This window comes from Amphiura filiformis, chromosome 4, assembly GCF_039555335.1.
Source record: "Amphiura filiformis chromosome 4, Afil_fr2py, whole genome shotgun sequence".
NCBI classification, from domain to species: Eukaryota; Metazoa; Echinodermata; class Ophiuroidea; order Amphilepidida; family Amphiuridae; genus Amphiura; species Amphiura filiformis.
This window is the reverse complement of record NC_092631.1, coordinates 14142184-14162674: the sequence shown is the minus strand read 5'-3', so window position 1 is coordinate 14162674 and position 20491 is coordinate 14142184. Positions and strand designations below refer to the sequence as shown.

Below are 20491 nucleotides of genomic sequence, written 5' to 3'. Positions count from 1 at the left end.
TAATTTATCCATATTCATTGTTGAAAAATGTATAGGCCTCCGCAACCGACAAAACTAGGAATTGCTAAGGATGATCTCCGGGGCGGTTGGGTGAGGGGAATTGATAATCGATATTGATTATTGATTATCGATTATCGATAATCAATTATCGATTATTGATAATCAATCATTAGTTTATCCATTTTCAATGTTTGAAAATGTATAGGCCTACACAAACGCCAAAACGGGATATCTGCATTAATTTGAAAAAAATGATTTTCTCCAAAGTGCTATAAAAGCACACTCTTTGATCATTTCTATGCACATCGTATCTCTTGCAACCTGAAGGAACGAAATTTGTTTCCGTTTTGAATTTCAACAACTTAAAAATGACATTTTTCGTGAAATGAGGCTCAAATATTTTGTTCTGAATTGGAAAATCTCTCTTGGTATAAAATGAAAACTATTACGGATTTTGATGGTAAATTTCAAACTTTTTATATCAATCATCATATCCGTGGGCACGTGGTACTGTATTTTGAAAGCCATCCGAGTTTCCATTTTGACAAACGGATAACAGCAAAAATAGTTTTAACATTGTCATCTATGGAAGACAAATCACAAAACTGCCTTTTTCTCAAGAAAAAATTGGTACTCGAAAATAAATTTTCTTCAAAATCGTTTTATAAGATCTTTATATATGCTTAATAACTTAAAAAAAAAAAAAAAAAAAAAAACGAAAACAAATTCTAAGCTGATACTTCATGTAAATGATTTCCGAACCCAAACCCTAACCCTAATGCTACTCATAACCCTAATCCTAACCCTGACCCTAATTTCGTGTACAAGTAGGCCTACATGATAAAGAAATAAACAAACTATATTGGAATATTGGACACATAGACAATAATAGCCTCATACACCCAACCCCGCCTGCTGCTTTCACTTCACTCTTTAATCCCTGTTATGGAACTGTGACAGAAGATTGCTATACAGCCTCTCAGAGCGTCCGAACTTTTTGTGTCACGTGACCCTGCCTTTATATGGGCGCATCCAGATATTTTTGGCCCACCCCTAAAGAAGACATGGGAAAATCTTAATCTTTTTAAGATCTGACCTCGTAAACAATGAGGTCAGATCATAGCCAGCAGTAGTGCATAGAGTATCATGCCTACGGATTTCATCACAGTCTTACCTTAGCACGCTGGTAAGCAGCGTTTGAGATGGTGTTAATCGATAGTCGATAACCGATAATCAATGATCAATCAGCTATGAATATTTAATTGGATTCTAAAAATAATGATCACGGACTCTCATGTTCAAATGTGTGTGTGTGGGTTGGGGGGTGCATACCCCCTCGCATGTTGGTGCTAGCAATTGCTGAGGATTTGCTTTTTACCCTAAAGAAGACATGGGAAAACGCAAACTTATTGGGAATCCCATGTCTTCTTTAGGGTAGGTGCCGTTAATTTCTGGAATAGCCCATTACATGCATTATATAGGATATTAGTGTGTTTTTAGAGTGCAAAGTTCACTTTACTACACGTTTCAATGGACAAGCCCATTTTCGGACTTCAAGCCTGTGGTGGCCCCATTAGACAAACTCCGAATTAAATAAAATTTGGTAGGAATTAGTTTTGGGACAAGTGGAACATGTTAAGGCTATGGACAAAAATAATGCAAACTATGGGGGCTATAGATGCACCCTAACGTACACCTATGTCCAAGAATTAAATATACCAACAGTACATTTTATACGGTACATGAAATAAATCACCACAAACCGTTTACACCTGTAACAGAACCAAAGAGTGGCTTAACCGCCTCACCAAATAAATACTAGGTCCCACATTTAGTGATATATGGAATAAACCAGGCCTATTACTTACCAACATTTCCCCAGATAGGGAATCTAGGTACTACTAGCATGAGTACCAGTGCTGACATAACAGTAAACAGCAACTTCCCAGTGACAGCACGCTGCAAAAGAGTAGAAATATTATAAAATTGTAGCAAACCCATAGAGATTATACCCAAAGAGTAGCAACTCAAAATTGGCCTTGTGTGTAACGCTATGGTGAATCTCCCATTTGGAGAGCAAATAGTGTTTTTTGTCAAGAATCCGAAATCAAACGATAATTTGCACCTTTAAGTTTGGTCGTTTTCATTGTATTAATTTTAATCCATACACCCCCTATTGAAGACATGACTTTAATCTCCCACACAGGGATTGTCAATTTCAAATGGAGTCACGCATTCAGGTAACCCCATTTGAAATTCACACTACCTGGGTGGAAGACTAAGGTCATGTCTCCCATAGGGGGTGTAAATTTTAACTGGTGTATCCCAATAATGGTCTCACTCACCACTGATGATGGTTCCTTGTACACCATGACCTCCTCTTCTTTCTCATTCTTCACACTGTGCATAAAATTAGTTCCGTCTATGAACTCTATGTAATGTGTAAAGTAACACACAGGCCCAACCAGCAGACCGGGTACATTGAATATGAAGCTGTAGAACTCCAGGGGATTAGGCACTTTCCTGTATGAAAAGTATAAAATACATCATCAATATTTATGTGTTTGATTTCCATTTTTATTTCTTCCCTTTATACTGATTTCTTTCCTTTATACTTACCGTAACCACTTGGGTATTATGCCCACCCCCTCTGTTTATACATTGATTTTTTTTAAAAGTAGAGTGTCAATTAAAAGGGCATTTCGTGATCCACAGCCTCATCCCCACTTTTCTCAAAAAAAGTTGAGATTTTTATATCACTGGAACCTCTGGCTACATAATGTTTATGTACCAAAAATTTCTTGCAGATTAATTCGTTTAGCAAAAATATTGTCAAATTTTAATTTATACCAGAACAAAATTACAACAGTGGCCTATGGAGCAGCATAATACACATAATCATGCATAACTTGCAAACGCAAAATTGGAATCAACTGAAATTTTGGGAATAAGCTTTTTTCGTGGATATCTACTGAAAATGTCATAAAAAGTGGATGCTAGGATCATGAAATCCTCCTTTAAAAGCTAGCATTGTAACTTAAATTAATACAGAAAGTTTGAAAATGTCACTTAAACCAGCTTTTACATATGAAATCAGACAATCTATCATGAACAAAACAAAATCACAATATTTCCCATCTGACCATTTTTCTTGACAACTAGTTTCTACTCTCCTCTAAAACGCACTCCGCTCTAACAGCCTCCATTTGAGACCCCATACATATGTTGAGTGCCTCACTCAATCCCTACAGAAACACCTGCATGCTTGCTATATAAACTGAGCTCAAAAAGAAACTTATAATTTTTCACAAGGTCATATCTTGAAATCCTGTCTATCAAATTCTACCAAATTACACACAGGTGTAGCTTCAATACTCTACTTTAACACATGTCAGTAACCACGCAGTTATCCACCTGACGCAACAGCAAAATGCACTGACATGGAACAGCTTCCTGGAACACATTCACAGCCCAGCCCTGTTTCATGAAAAAGTGTATGAAAAGCAGAAAGCAGCACCGTTTTATCATCTGTGCAAGGATCTTGTGTGCATTCTCACAGATTTTTTGTGCTGGGTGCCAAATGTTGGGCTGTGAAAGTGAAGGAAGTCCAGGAAGCTGTCCCATGACAGTGCATTTTGCTGTTGTGTCAGTTGGACAACTGCTTGGTTACTGACATGTGTTTTGAGTAGAGTATTAAAGTAATCCTGTGTGTAATTTTGGTTCATTTTGATTGACAGTATTTTAAGATATGACCTTGTTATTCACGCGTTGTAAAAAATTATAAGTTTCTTTTTGAGCTCAGTTTATAATGCAACAACAACCTGCGGTTTTAATCACCAGTAGTAGTACTTCATGGTAAATATGTAATCTACTGGCTCACTCAAATTTTAAGACTGTGTATGGCAAATAAATCATATGAAAAGAATATATGCAACATTGTTATAGGCATTCCCCTTGTGATATAAAGTATATGCAAATTCATGCACATTTTTATCAGTGTGCTGAGGCTTTTATGGGTTTGAACTTTTTTTATATAGTGCACTGTGTTGAGACCAGTTGATTTCATTTTTTTGTTAAATTCAAGCAAAAATATCAAGATATTCACAGCTGAAATCAGGAAATCTGCAGGTGCCTCACAGGGAGAGCAGATTTGATTTTTTTTTAATGTAAGTAAAAATTTTATTCACTAAACTTTCCAATATCACATTAATTCATATCTGTAATTAGAAAGCAATTTCAAAAATGTTGATTTTATCTGAATTGGCAAAATATTCCGCTTACAAGGTTTCCATAGTTACGTAAAGAAAAGAAATAATATATGAACACAATTATTTCTGTCAATCTAATGTACATGTATAATCTGTATAATACTTAAATTTGTACTTTACTAAATAAATCAAATCAAAAATTCCATAATTTTCTTATTAATCCTTTCAATCAAAAAATTCCAATTTGTATGTATTTATCAACACAAGTATACATATATGTGATGCGATCAAGCAAAATCAGTTGGAACTCGGGAATATTGATTTTGAGATATAGCCAAACAAAGGAAATAATTCCTTTTGTTTCCTCTTGTTTTGGAAACTCTTTAATTGCTAATATCTTTGAAACTGGTTGTTCAATTTCAATGGGGTTTTCTGCAAAATACAGCTTTGTAAATGCTTTTTACTATCCTATAAGAAACTGAAAATTTAATATTTTCCGAGTTCCGACTGATTTTGCTTGATCGCATCACATATGTCCATGTATTTACATGGACTGAAGATTTACATGGCAATTTGCATTATACTTCTTTTCTTTCTTGGCAGTGGGGGGGGGGGCAATATGTTGCAGGCCTTGCCAATTTTGTCCTGGTCAAAGTATAGTTCCCAGATTATTTACAGCAGAGTGAAACCATAAAATCAATTGATCCAATTACTAGTCCTTTTAAATATATTGCGACCCCACACCACGTACGCATGCAGTTCCACGACGACAACACACAAGCGCTCCACGCAGTACTGCGTCATACACTGTGTACAAAACAACTGATTTGAAATATAACTTCATATTCTAAATCAATTATAGGACAATTATCAGAAAATTTAATGTACACTTGTTTATTTGACATTGATCAGTTTATAGGGTCAAGAAAATTTAATTGGAAAATTTTATCTTCTATCATGGATGTAATATAAAATAAGTTTTTGAAATCAAGACAAATCCTGAAAGAATGGATCTTGGCACAATTTTGTGTGCATTTGTTCTGGACAAATGAGATGTATTGTGCATGCTTAGAAGCTTTATTTAATTCTCATTGTGAATTAGAGCATGTTTAAATTGACAAATTCATGCCTGCAATCCAGGAAAAAAAGGTTGGCACAGTTTGCCTGTCTTTTGGTATATCTCTGCCCCCGCTCCCCCAATTCAATGTTGGACCAAGCCATGTTGTCAACAGGTCCGTGAGACCCTCCAACATTGAATGATGGGGAGTGGGGAAGGGTGAGATATAGGGGGGAGTCTGTACTTCACATATATTGCATGTATGTTTCCCTCGCCTCCCCAATTTTAATAGGGCACGCATTTCCATTGTTTAGTGCAGGTGTACATAGTGTGCCAACTATTAATTTCCTGGGTTGTGGGTGCAGTAGTGAGATATGTCAGCCAATAAATATGACCATTTATTGATAATTAGATTCCTGGAAATCAGAATTATTGATCATATTCATCTTTTTAAAATAAATTGAAGACAAAAAAAAATGGACGAGAAATTGGTAGTACCCAACTTACTTTTTTAATATTTTAAAGTTTTGAAATGCCTGTCATCAAATTAAAATCTGTTGACTACACTCCTCTAAAAAAATAAATTTCTTTGTTAAACAAAAATTGATCTAAAGACTTGAATATACCCCAGCCATTATGTGCTATTCCAGTTACAATCCATACACCCCTATGAATGACATGGCCTTAATCTTCCACACAGGGAGTGTGAATTTCAAATGGGGTTACCTGAAAGGGTGACTCCATTTGAAATCTACATCCCCTGTGTGAAAGATTAAGGTCATGTCTTCCATAGTGTAAGGGTACATACATACCTGACTATCATTTTCTTTTGTTGATCAGTTAGCTTATCTTCATCTCGGGCACAGCCTGGAAAATAAACAGGAAAGTATGTCTTCATCATTTTCAAATTATCTGCATTAATTATAGGTTGTTATGGAATGAGTTGCCTACCCAGTTGAGGGGAGGCGGTATCTGTGCCTGCTTTCAAGAGTTTGCTTAAAACACATTTGTATTAATGTTGGTTGTATTTGTTTCTTGCTTCATTTTTGCCTGTATATTTTGTAAGGCGCTGTGCTCATTGTTTAGAGCGCCATATAAGTGTTGATTAATAATAATAATAATAATAATAATAATAATAATAGGTTAATAAATGCGTATCACTTGTTGAGAGTGAAATTGTACACAATAATGCGCAGCAGACTGAGATGTTGATGCGTCTAATGCACGAGCCTCAAGGGGAGAGTGCATTAGACGATCAACATCTCAGTACAAGTACTATTTCATACACGAGAAAAAAAAACGTGATTTTTGCCATTTTTATAACAAAATTGTCACTAAAAATGTTGAAAAATACGAACAAATATAAATGCATCAACCCGCAAGAAATAAATCTTACGCGATGTGAATGCGCGCGAAAGAACTGCTCGTAGTACGCGCCCGTGCAAATATACAATATTAATGCACTAAGCGTATTTTTCTAACGGATTTTCTGATTGGCTATGTGGTTCTAAGAGTGTATGAAATATAAATATAGGCCAGTTTGCTTTGGGGTTGGGATGGGATGGGACTCAACTTTGGTTTAGTTAGGGAAATGGGATCTACATCAATACAAATTTTTGCCAAAAAATGGACCCATTTAAATACCAGAGTTCCATTATCAGATTTGGGGCCACATTTGACGATTTTTCTCAATTGTTTTTTGAGATTTGTGAAATTGAGCTAATTCAAGTTCCCAACGAATTTTTTTTTTAATCCAGACTGATATATACCTATTTTCAAGCCAAATAATGGACCATCTTTAAACCATAAATATGCCGAAAATTTCAGTGGCACATCCCCCATAGATAGCTATTTGCACTGAGAACAATTATTAGCCTTTTGGAAGCATGGCGTACACAATAGGAGGGCAGTATCCAATATGGATCAAACCTGCCAAATTCAAAAGCCTTTACCCATTTCGTGCAGCGCCATCCTATTGTGTCCGCCATACCTCTAAAAGGCTAATGGGCAGAGTACTGAATGAGTTGTTTGTAAAGTTTTTTAAAGGGGTACTACACCCCTAGCCAATTTTGTGCCTATTTTTGCATTTTTCTCAAAAATTATAGCGCATTGGTGACAAGTAAGATATGTATATGATTAGGGGCAAGGACTACAACTACTGCACTGAAAATTCAGCAACTCAAGGAAAGTAGTTATTGATTTATTGATCAAATATTGGTTTTCCCTCATTTTTGACTGTAACTCCACAACTGTTGTCTGTGCTGAAATAAAATTTCCAGTGCATTAATTGTAGTCCTTGCCCCTATAATATACATATCTTACTTGTCAACAACGCGCTATATGTTTTGAGGAAAATGCAAAAATAAACACAAAATTGGGCAGGGGTGTAGTACCCCCTTAAAGCCAACAAGTATAAAAAGCTTTTAGTTGTATGACATTAAAGGCAGTAGTATTTTTGGCTTAAGTGGATTGACTTTGACAAATATTTTTTGACCAAAATGCAAACAATCGTTCCAATATGTTTGCAAAACATTTCAGATTTTTTTAGATTTTTTAGTTTATGATTTTCATTTAAATCCCAATTGACCAACCCTACTTGGCAAGTCTTGTCTGCCCATAGATCAGATTTTTTTCATTGCCTTAGTCAATCTTTATCGTACCAATACCAATTTGATTACTTTCTAAAAATGTACATTGATCAATTACTCAAATTTCCACCCAATTTTAAAGCCTTTGTTAATTTGTTTTTCAGTATACACATATAATTTTCCTCACTGTCTGTGCTGGCAACTCAAATTTGAAATGAAGCAGTCATATGTTGTCACGCAACACTATACGTAATGTAACCAAATATTTCCTATGGAGTCAACCACAGTAGATATCTTACCCTTCCCAGAATCCCTTGCAACAATATACATTACCTCATTACAACAAATGACACTTTGTACAGGTTCCCTTTGTTTTCATGTTGAGAAAAGACTGGACATGGGCCTAGGAAGATTTTCAACATTGGGGGCTGACCAAAAAAAAAAATTGGTGGCACATCGGGTGGGGGTGGGGTAGGGGTGCCTGAGGGGTCCCCCCCCCCCTCTGTGTCATGAAACTTTGTGAAAAATAGGTCACAGAAGTCAAACATTATTCCAGGTATCTGGTCATATTTTTTACTTTATTTGCAATTATTGGGGGTTGAGCCCACAGGCCAAAATTATTGAGTGGCTGAGCCCCCGCAAGTCGTCCCCCCCTCCAGTTCCTAAGCCTATGCAATTATAAAACATGGGTCGATGGTCAAGTAATAAACATCTTTTGCAAGATCTGCATGTGCTCCGTTCAATTTGAGGTACTTTTTGTCATTATCCAACCATGTGGCACTAAATAGTACTTCAGTACAGAAAATTGAAATGGAATGGAAGAAATGCATTGTGGGAAGTGTAAGATATCTTCTTTGGGATTTACACATTCATCTATATGTCACGTCTCACACTGACATAGATATTCAACCATGACTGCAATAATTTCCAGCACATAAACAACATCATTTCCCTCACACAGGTTACATGTTACTTTGCCTGGCTGAAAATATTAAAGGGGTTTTGTTGATTCAAAAAAATTGAGTTAAATTACATGTACTCATGCGGTTTGGATATATAAGCAATTGTGTGTGTCAGAATGGCCCACAGACTGTACTGGTAGTGCACCCAAAGACATTTAACATAAGAATAACCTGAACTCAGTTTACACTAAATTAAAACATCAAGAGACAATTACTAATCAAAAGTTTGACAAATTATATTATTGCATTTAAGAACTTGTCAATTAAGACACATTCTCTCATACAGCCACAGAATATATTTTATTTGAGGAATTACCGATTCAATCAGTGGGTAGTTAACATGGAATATTCTTTACCAAATTACCTAGTTGATAAAATCACATTGCTCATGATTGACAATGTTTGGAAGTACACAGAACTGATTAGCTATGTATGTAAAATACTCGGGAAATGATTTTAAAGGTGGTGTTCAGTTTTTTTCATTATGTCGAGGGTTGAGAGCCAAAAAGCCTCAACTCACAATCACCCACAAAATGAGACTAAAGTCGCCAGGGCACTATAGAAGATACAGTCCATTGATCATGACAAAATTCAATAGAAAACAAAAGACATTATATTGTGGCAGAAATATAATTGATTTTTGAAGACCAAAGCAAGGAGCCAACTTTATGCTCATTTTGTGCGAGCTGGTCATAGTGAGTTACTGCTTTCTGGTTCTAAACCCTTGATGTGTTTTCTATCTATAAATTGAGGCCTACCATTATAACAATCTGTTTTCTGAGTTACAGTGCTTGTGTATTAGAAACAAAAAACATGTAACAATGCCCCATAGAATTTGAATACTGTAGTACGTACTTCCGATTGTGGCTACCACTTTCTATCACTTCTTTGTTCACACCATCTATATCTAAACTAAACATATTTCACTCTTAAAATTTCCCGAGGTTTATGAGCGAAATATTTCATCTAATACCAATATTTTGCTGCATTTTGATGGGGTAAATTGGGTGATGAATCTGTCAATTGGGTTACACAACTTTAAAGCCATAATGTACATGTACTTGGGGGATGAATATGTCAATTGGGTTACACAACTTTAAAGCCATAATGTACATGTACTATCTCATAATTTCAAAATTGGGTAATTATTTTCAAACCTGATTTTTCGGCATATTTGTATAATTTGTTTGTATAGCAATTATGACATCAAGTCATAATGACTCTAATTCCCCCATAGAACTCCATGTTAAATGGCCAAAATAACCAGTAAGGTTTCTTTCACTTTACCTTGTTATTTCAGCTAAAAATGGACAGAAACCCTTCCTACCAGTTATTACAAATATTATTTCAGCACTTATAAACAAAATCATATCAGCCTCTAAGCCTCATCCACATGGAGGTTATACACCATGTTCCCATCAATTTGACATTTTCTCAATGCTCCACAAAATCCTCATAAAATATTTTGTTCTTTTTAGCTCAATTCAACAAAATTTCCTGCCCAAAATGTGCGATATGATATATAATATGTTTAATTGAATTTCAAATTTATTTTGGGGTCCAATCATTTCTGGAAAAACTCAATACATGCATGATAGCTAATGCCGTTTTCAACGCAATCACATCTTTCTATCAAATATATGCAATGATATTGTCTATCATCACCTACCGTCATGGATGCTCCAAGATAAGCTACTCAACTTCATAGTCAGTATCATCAGAGGCCTGTATGTAGTAAAGGGAGACAGAGAGAATACAATTAAAGAGAGATTCAAACATACAATGGGCTATTCCAGAAAATAAGCGCACACCCCCTATAGAGGAGTAACTTTTCAATAAACGAAATGTCTGGATTTCCCGGTCTGCTTTCTGAAAACGACTGGAATTCCAGTTGCAAATGTCACTTGAAAAAGCCTGGAAATCCAATTAAATGAAGGAAAAATCACGGAAATGTCCAAAATGAGCTCTCAAATTGAGGATTTTTTGATTTTGAACTATTTTCTGCTGGATTTTTTCGCCTTTGGACACTTTAAAAGTCTGGATTTCCAACAGTCACAAATGGTCAAAAAGTCTGGATATCCGAACTCCTCTATAGGGGGTGTGCATCTATTTTCTGGAATAGCCCAATGCAGGGGGTCATATCTTCGTGGCATTTCAAGATATGTCCATTTCAGACCAAAAGGGTAGTCAGTAAGTAAGTTCGCTAGTAACATACACTTGTAAGCTGATACCATTTCATATTAATGTAATACTTTTAGTTCAAGGTATAAAATAATCCTGTGCATAGTTTCCATTATTTTTTTATTTCATCCATTTTTACACTTAGAACTCAAAAAGTGGTTTCTTAAAAAGACACTAAAACTAAATCACAAAATTAAGTAGCCGATAGATGGAGAATTTTGTTCTGCATAATATTTTGATACCTCACTTGATGGTGCGACTTTAGGGACCGTTCACAAACACTTGTAAGGGGGGCCTGCAGTGTTCGATTTACCACCTGCATACCTGCACCAGTGCATGTAACATTCCCTCTGTGCATGCAGCTTTTCACTACCTGCCTGCACACGTGCATGTACGATTTTAGCACTAGCGATATGACAAGGCCAATATACAAAAGTAAACAAGCAGTCAGTCCGATTGGGAAAAACCCAATCTATTTTTAGCACAACATCTTCTGACTTCATTAGAAGGGCTGGCACAAATCGCACAATTGACAATTCCCGATACCCCTATCATGTGAGAACTGTCACTTTTTTCATTGACTTCCCTAGTCTTCTACACAGCCAGTTTGCATCGGTCTGATACTCGTCCATCCTAACGAACATTCGCGATAGCCACATACAGTCTGGTCCAAGACTATGACTTCCCTTAGAGGGGCTAGCATAATGTGACATAATGTAGGTATCACAGGGAAACCTCGGTTAACACATTTGTTAGTCAGTCAAAATGGCCTAAACCGGCAATACAAATTTACATTGAAATTAAAAAGAAGCTTTTTAAGAAGGAAACCTTCATAAATATGTTGTCTATACTTCACTTGACCCAAATATATGATTTTTTTTTTGGTGATGAGAGACTCGCACATGGAATTTCAGAGAGATTTTGCTAGCAGTTCCATTAAAAAAAGGTGCTATCGTCATGAGACTAAGATCTAGAAACACCCCCGTAATGCTGTTTTGGGGAATTTTGCTAGCAGAATCTTTTTTGATGAAAGTCAATCTTTGACAAGATGTAACTTTGCTACGGAAAGTGCTATGACAAAAAGGTTTTCAGTGTTGGCTTTCTTTACTCAAGGGCTTTAATTTGATATATAAAATGATGCAGTTTGATGGCAAATTTGAATTCACCTGGGATACCCATGATCATATGCCACCAATTCCCGATACTCTCGCACATGTAGAAGAGTGTCATTTTCATTTCATTGAAAAAAAAGAACCGAATTTAAACCGTGGGAAATATTTGTCTCCGTACGGAAAATAATCATAATAATGTCCAGCAAAAAAGGAAATAGCTCAAAAAACACTTGCATCATTCTGGAAATCGTGCACCTCGTCGGCGACTAGTTCTAGAACAGATGAAACCACAGCATCCAGTGTTTTGGCTGAGAAATCGGCGAGTGAAGGGGCGAGTGATCGGCATAAAAATGACACTGACAGGGGAGCCGGAAATATTATTACAAGCTTAACTGACAATGATCGTGATTCAATGTGATTTTATGTTTGCTTTAATTTTGGTGCATGCACACTTTTTGCTGTGCATGTAGAAATTTTGGGCTACATGCACCAGTGCAGGTAGGAAAAAAATTGTAAATCGGACACTGGGGGCCTGATGCAAAATGGGGGGCCCTGAAATTTTTTGACCCTCCTAAGGGGGGCCCTGAAAAAAATGACACAAATTTTCCTGGAAAAATTAAGTTTATATGCTTTTCTATGGGGTTGACCCATAATTTTCATGTCAAAAAGGGGGGCCCTGAATTTTTTGAGGTCTGTAAAGGGGGGCCCCGAAAAATGTTCGCGATGAAATTTTTTTGCATCAGGCCCCCACCTTACAAGTGTTTGTGAACGGTCCCTTATTCCCCAAGTTATATCCATTCGAATCACAAAAGGTACGAGTTTGTAGGTTGCCCCTCCCTCCCCCTCCTGAAAAACCCCTGATCTCCCTAACATGGACTGCCATCTTTCTATTAATAGTAATACCGTATTTTGTCAAATAAACGCCCCCGGGGGCGTTACATTTTCCCAAGGGGGGGGGGCGTTTATTAGAGGTCATTTTTAGCACGACAATTCCCGTTAAAATCATTAGGTAAGCTTAAAAGTCATGCTAAAATGACGAACTATGAACTTTTGACACTGACTTTTGGTTCACTTCCAGGTTTCCGATGCAGATTTTCGCCATTTATTGCTGCTATTACCAACCATGTGAGCAACTTGGTAAGCTTACTACACAAGATAGCATGGAAATATTGGAATTTTTGAAACATCTTGGTTGAAAAAAGTGGTGGGGGCGTTTATTTGAGGGGGGCGACTATTTGACGAAATACTGTAATTTAGTAAGTTAATAACAACAATATTAATATTATTTATCATATTTTGATAATTTCGCCACCTAAGTAATAAAATAAATATCTTCATAAATATTCACAGCTAGGCAGACAGCAATTTGCCTTGATTTATGAGTACCACACACAGGCATGGTAAAATTATTACCCGCATAAATGACGGCTTTAATGAATATTTTTCCACAGATGTTGCTAATTATTGGTGAGAAATATTAAACAGAAACATGTTTTTACAATTTTGTGAAGGTAAATGATCTAAAGAGGTAATAAGCGACATCAGTATTACAGATTTCTAAAGTGTTGGTAGTTTTAGGACACGTTGAACTCTGACTAATCGGGGAATAGCTTAATTAATATTCAGTCATTTATTGTAAATTGTAACAATGTTATCATTAAAAATATTTGAAAATAATTAATTATGAAACAGTTGATTTTGTTTTTCATATTTTTTCATGGAAGTAAAACATTTTAAACAATAATTTTGTAGGCACAAGAAACAATTTTCCCAATAGGTCAGAGGGCAAAGTGTCCCAAAACTGCAAAAACTGTCCCACAATGCATTGCATTTTAATGCCGATTTGGCTTATTTCATCACAATGTGCTAGAATTCACCAACTGTCTGGTTTTGCAAAACTGCAATTAACCATTTTAATTAGGAGAATTGCTGAGAGAATCCATTCTTGAATCAATTCAGCATGTCCCACAAGTTGAATTCCTAAAATTGGGAGCAGTTAAAAATGCATGATATGAAAATCTAGACTTTGTGCTTTATATTTGTGATCTATTTCACTCAAACTAAAAACTCTGAATTATCTTATTCTTAATATAACCAGCAGAGTTATGGAGGTGAAAAAACAATAACACATGTCTACAATGTATAAAAAAACAGCCAAACAGTTCAAAAACATTTTATAATGTTGCTTGTTAATTACATGCACTGTGACAAATCCACAAATTATACTATGACAAATATTATAATTAAGTATAGTATAGTATATCTAGCCAAAATGTTCTTCCTTTCTTCAGAAGCACCTTCCCACGTCTGCTTTAGTTTACTTGTAAAAGGTAGGAAGTCAGAAAGCACAAACATATATCATCAATTTGTCTATTTTTAGCTATTCTGACATCTGAGACATTTGTTTGTGTAAGAGTTGATCATCAATTACGAGATATTTCAAATGCTGTTGAAATCACTGGCAGTACTCAGCACTACATGTAGCAGAGTACATTTTTCCTATGTGACTCTGCTATTTAATTCAATTGCTGCTGACAACTAACATACCATTTAAAGATTGATGATAGGTACATATCCACATGCAGGGCTTTTTACTTTAAAGCAACACGGTTCTTGAGAAAAAATGCGGAAATCCGGAGGGGGGGGGGACTCAGTACAAATGACCGTACAGGAACGTGCCGCAAACATGGGTAGCTTTTTCAGCCTTTTGGTATCGTATCAATGACCCCTTTTTCTAGGCCAATTTTGCAGTGGCTCCTAAACCGGGGGTGGCCGGGGGAGGGGGGGGTCGGCCCCCAATAATTTTGGTGGCTATGGAAAAGTACCATTGGGCCCCAATAATTTCTGGACAGTCTTCAATGGAATCGTATGCATGGACACACAGTTGGGGATTGACTTATGAATCGCATTTCTCAAGTACACCGATCTTCAAGAATTCTATTACGGCCATGTGTTTTGAACTCGCCACCCGTAGCGTTACATCACAAATATATGAATTTTTACACCAATCGAGTTTCAAATTAAAATATCTCCACAATTATCAACCCTAAACTAGCAAAAGTATACATTTTTGGAAAGCTGAAGGCATAAGGAATGTAACAATACATATTTCAACTCATTATACAGGGTGACCTTGAAATTATACAGGGTGGAATAAAAAAAAATTGCTTATTACTAACTTGCAGTAATAAACTGAAAGTAAACAACATCTATTTAGTTAGAGGATAGAAGGAGCCTACAGACTTTGGAAGAAAAAAAAATCACAGCTGTTTGGTAATCTCCGAATACAGGGTGTCCAAAAGTATGTTAGAATTTTTTACAATTTATCATATTTTGAATTGCAACATTTTACCCCTAACCCATACAGAAAAAGGAAGTCCATATTTAGATTCCTCATCAAATTTCCTATCAGAAAATGTATACTTTGACTATGATAGGATAAGTAATAAAAATTTTACAGCAACTATTAGATTTTGAAGACATCTGCATAACTTACTTACATATGTAAGTGTTTAATATGAAAACGGGTGGCTTTGTACGTAAAAGTTTGAATTTTATAGCCTAAACCAATCATAAACAGTTCAAAATGATTAAAAACAATTGGCAGAGTTGTTTAGCTGTAAATTAAGACCAAAACCAAAACCTGTAGCAGTGAATTTATTCAAGTTACACACGTGAAACGTCGCGTTCCCATAGAGTTTGTGTGTACCGCTTCCCCCCCCTCCACCACCCTGACTGCTCGCAATTCAATCAACCACAGCTTTGTTAGTATTTACAGGTTATTTAGTGGTATTATTTAGCTTTCAAATGAGACCAAAACCATGACATAATCTTTTTGTTTAGCCGAGGTATGATGAATTGAACAGATCATAATTTGAAAACAAGTAACACCACCACCATTTTTAGGTGGCGAGTTCAAAACGTGTGGCCTCACCGTACCCATCTGAACATGCCTCATGATGAAGACGTACAAAGAAAGAACCAAAGTACATTTGTCAAGTTGGAACCACATAGTATGCAAATACATTTTATCCTGATTAACTTTCACTGCATAAAATTGATTGTAATCAAACTGCCCAAATTCAATTCACTGTAAATTAAAGTCTCCCGATACAAATGAGCCAAATGGGGATCAGGGGCCTGCAACACGCAAACACAAAATAATGTTGTATGATAACATTGGTAAAGCATGAATTTGATAAAAATATCAACATGTATAAAAGTCTTCTGTGTTCAGGGACTGCCTTTTGAGGAGAGCGAGAGCAATCACTCTCTGCTTCTCTCCTTAAATCTGATATAGGAGAGTGATTTTTAACTCTCCTTAGTTGACCATTCTCTCCTTGCATTTTATTGTAAATGCTCTAAACAGCTCTGCTTGCAGGCTCCAGAAGAGCTATTTAATGCTCTCCTGCAAAGTCCAAAAGACAGTCCCTGGTATTTGAAATACATGTATACACCAATAATCAAAATGCCCCCAAAATCAGTGAAAAACTAGAGCGGTTACCGCACCCATAGCTGAACAATTGGGCTTCAGCAGTATATTTATATTGTGGTATACATTTTGTACCACTGTCACCCAGGGGGTCATACCTTCTTGTGAGTTCAAAATATAGACCCAAAATAGGAATATTGACCAGAGTCTTATGAGGAGTGTCACCCCTGTGGGGAAATTATTGTTATTATATTCTGTACTTTTTTCCTCTTTCATTTGACACTACTGGGGATTTCTTTTGTTCTTTATGCATGCATCATGTCCTCTGGAGGCAGATTTGAACTAATGACCTTTAGTGAAATCGCCCTATTACAGGCTGATGATACCATTTCATTGTTCAGCAAAAACATGTACTAGTAGTTACCATACCAGAATTACCATGGTTGACAGAAAGACCAACATGCGGGCCAAGGTCAAAACCACTCACTTGCACAATCCTATTCAATTAGGTTGCTATATCAACAACAAAATTTATACTTTGCTGGTACGTGGACAATGTTAATAATAAACAGTTCTACGTGTAAGCTTGTCCTTGTTCAAAAGGCAAAATAAATGTATTGGATGATGTAATGCATGAACTATTGAAATTGCCAAGTTCTTTTGGTTTTTTACCTTCAATGTAAAATTTGTATTGTTAGTAGTTTTTGGTCTTTTCCAACAGTGCTTGATGAGGAAGGTTCTTTCGTTTTCAAATGAGATTCAAATGAGATAAACCCCATAGGACCACAAAAACACTGCCCAAGTGAAAATAAAAGAATAAAAAATCTGGCAAATCCCAGAAATTGTACTAAGAGGAGAACAAGAACCAAACTTACTTTTCAGGGCTAGCATTAAGGGGGTACTACACCCCTGGCCAATTTTGTGCCTATTTTTGCATTTTTCTCAAAAATTATAGCACATTGGTGAGGTGACAATTAAGATATGCATGTTGTAAGTATTGCTCTGAAAATTCAGCAACTCAAGGTAAGTAGTTATTGATTTATTGATCAAATATTGGTTTTCCCTCACTTTTGACTGCAACTCCACAACTGCTGTCTGTGCTGAAATTTTTTTTTGAGTGCAGTAGTTGTAGTCCTTGCCCCTATAATACATGTATACTTGTCACCAATGCGCTATAATTTTTGAGAAAAATGTAAAAATAGGCACAAAATTGGACAGGGGTGTAGTACCCCCTTAAGGAGAAGAAAATGGTTAGGCACAGGTCACAGAAGATGTTTGACAAATTGATTATTTTAAAACAATTTCTAAATGTTAGGTTTATTTTTTTGGCTATAATTTCAACGGTATAATGGATGAAATAAATCTTAAATATTAATATCATGAGGTTGTAAACGAATTTGCTATTGCTAAGAGTGTGTATTAGTAATTACCCGTACTCACCCTATGTAATCCAAGTTGTAGACGCCCAACTCCAGTGACTGGTGGTAAATATGGACTGCAGACATGTACGACATGGAGAACGCAAACACATAGTATTGGGCCAAGTGGGGATCGATGGTTAACATCATGATGTAGCACACAGTTGCATCTATTAGCACATGGAATAATCCCCTATTGAAACAGAGACAAGACCAAACAGTCATAGTCATCATCATAATCCTTTTGGAAATTTAATATCTACATACTGATGATTACCAGATTTACAGATTAATAAAAATAGATTGGTCCTTGATAGGTTGTCCGAAGATATGAGACAATTTTTTTTTTTTCATTTTCAGCCTATTTTACAAGTTGACCTCAAATGACCTTTGACCTCAGTGTGACCTTGAACACCACTAATACATGAAAGTTCCTAAAGTGTAGCTATGGGCCAAGTTTGATATAAAATTGGATGGTTTGAACCCTACACAAATTTATTGACCGAGCTATGAGTTTTAAAATATTGGACGAGACGAAGTCGAGTCCAATATTTTTAATATTGTGATTGTGAAAAATGTGATTTTTGGTCAAAAATAAGCAAGTCAAAAATGAGTTTTGGTTAAAAATTGTTGAAAACAAAATTTTGGGGGAAAAAGTGAGCCTATCCAACACAGTCCAAGTTTTGAGTCCCAAGTGTTGATTATATTGGACTCTTCAACTCTGTACAAAGTATTGGAAGGAAGATTCTGAGAACATAATAATGATTGCAATTGGTTGCAACTGTTCATGTGAGTCCAGATTTGTCATTTTCAGCCTATTTACAAGTTGACCTCAAATGACATTTGACCTCAAATGACATTTGACCTCTGTATGTGACCTTGGAATACCACCAATACATGAAGACACCTATAATGCAGCTATGACCCAATTTTGATTTTACAACTCATAGCGAGACCAATAAATATTGGGTGTAAAACATCCAATTTTATCATTATTTTGGATCCAATATTTTCACACACTTGGATCCATCAAAACATAATAATGGTTCCAATAGGATTTTAAACTGTTCATATGAGATCAAAGATTAACAAAAAGTCTTACATAATTGTTGATGGACATTGGAATGGACAACCAGCATTCGATTTACCTGGTGTAGCAGAGCAAAATGCTCACCCATTTTGGACAACCTGCTACACACATTTCAGCAATAGCAATTTATTCCCTGGGTTAGGTTCTGCATTAGGGCTCATATTGAAATACCCTACCACGTTTTCACACAGAAAGAAGGCAGGATTCCCCTCGCTAAGCGCGTGCCTTAGGAAAGCTCGTTCAGGAAAGCGCGCTCCTAATTTAAGTCAGTGAAGTGGCTAATTGCAGTGTTATAATCACACAGGATTTTAACAAAAGAAGGCTAGCATAGGAAAGCTGCAGGATGGCGCACACCTTCATGTGTAAGGGAATTTCAAAAAGAGCCCTTAGGGTAAAGATTAGCTGAACTGAGCTGGGTTTGTAAAATTAGGATACAGATGGGTAACTTGGGTTTTAATAAGGATAGGACCTAAAACAAAATATTTATATAAAACATTTTGGTTTTGGTTTCGGTATTAAGCGATTAAAAACTAGAATTTCGCGGTTCTCGACCTGCGCGGTTCTCGACACAAAGCGTCGGCCGCAATGCCTCCACCTTGACGCCCATCATTTTAACCGGTGCAATTTCACTTGACCCCAAAATGACCTTCACATCTTTGTCTCACTAAGGTGGCTGTTCCTACCAAATTTCATAAACCTGCAGTAGTCTATGGCGATTTGACCCCGAATGACCCCATTTTTAGCTTGTTTCACTGGTCATCCCCACAAAATTTCATGAACCTGCAACAATCTATGGCAATTTGACCTTGGATGACCCCAAAATGACCTTGACATTTTTGCCTTGTTTCAGTGGTCATCCCCACAAAATTTCATGAACCTGCGACAATCTATGGCAATTTGACCTTGGATGACCCCAAAATGACCTTGACATTTTTTCTTCCTACAGTAGTCGTTCCCACCAAATTTCATGAACCTGCAACAATATATGGCCATTTGACCCCGGATGACCCCAAATAACCTCACAATGACCTTGCGATTATGCAAATTTTGCGCTGAAAAGCAAATCAGGTCAAGAACCTCTGGCTGTGCTACTCTCTGCCAAGTTTCATCACTGTAACTCGTACAGATCTCCAGATAATCTGTACACAAGGTTATTTTGCTTGATATGCATAAATTATGCAAATTAGGTACTTAATTACCATATTTTGCGACAAAAACCTGCTAACATTTAGAGACCCCCAATTGCCACCCCTCCACCAAATTGCATCACTATACGCCTAACCAGTTCCGAGAAATTGCACTCACAAGCTCGGATGGACGGACGGACCGACAGACGGACGGATGGACAGACAACCAGGAAACATAATACCTCAGGTGGAGGCATAAAAAATGGGTTAGTGGAGTATGCTTATCATGGCATCTGTTCCTTGGACTTCATTAACC

The 20491-nt window shown here is 36.5% G+C and overlaps 1 protein-coding gene across 1 annotated transcript in view; it reads right to left on the bottom strand.

Moving 5' to 3' along the window:
• LOC140150570 (lysophospholipid acyltransferase 1-like) overlaps positions 1-20491 on the bottom strand; it is a 45394-nt gene that overhangs the window by 16535 nt on the left and 8368 nt on the right. The window contains exons 3-7 of the mRNA XM_072172605.1: positions 17981-18151; positions 10485-10540; positions 6078-6132; positions 2346-2523; positions 1869-1959 (exon numbers count right to left, since the gene is read on the bottom strand). Coding sequence (XP_072028706.1) covers positions 1869-1959; positions 2346-2523; positions 6078-6132; positions 10485-10540; positions 17981-18151 — 551 coding nt within the window. The remainder of the gene's footprint in view (positions 1-1868; positions 1960-2345; positions 2524-6077; positions 6133-10484; positions 10541-17980; positions 18152-20491) is intronic.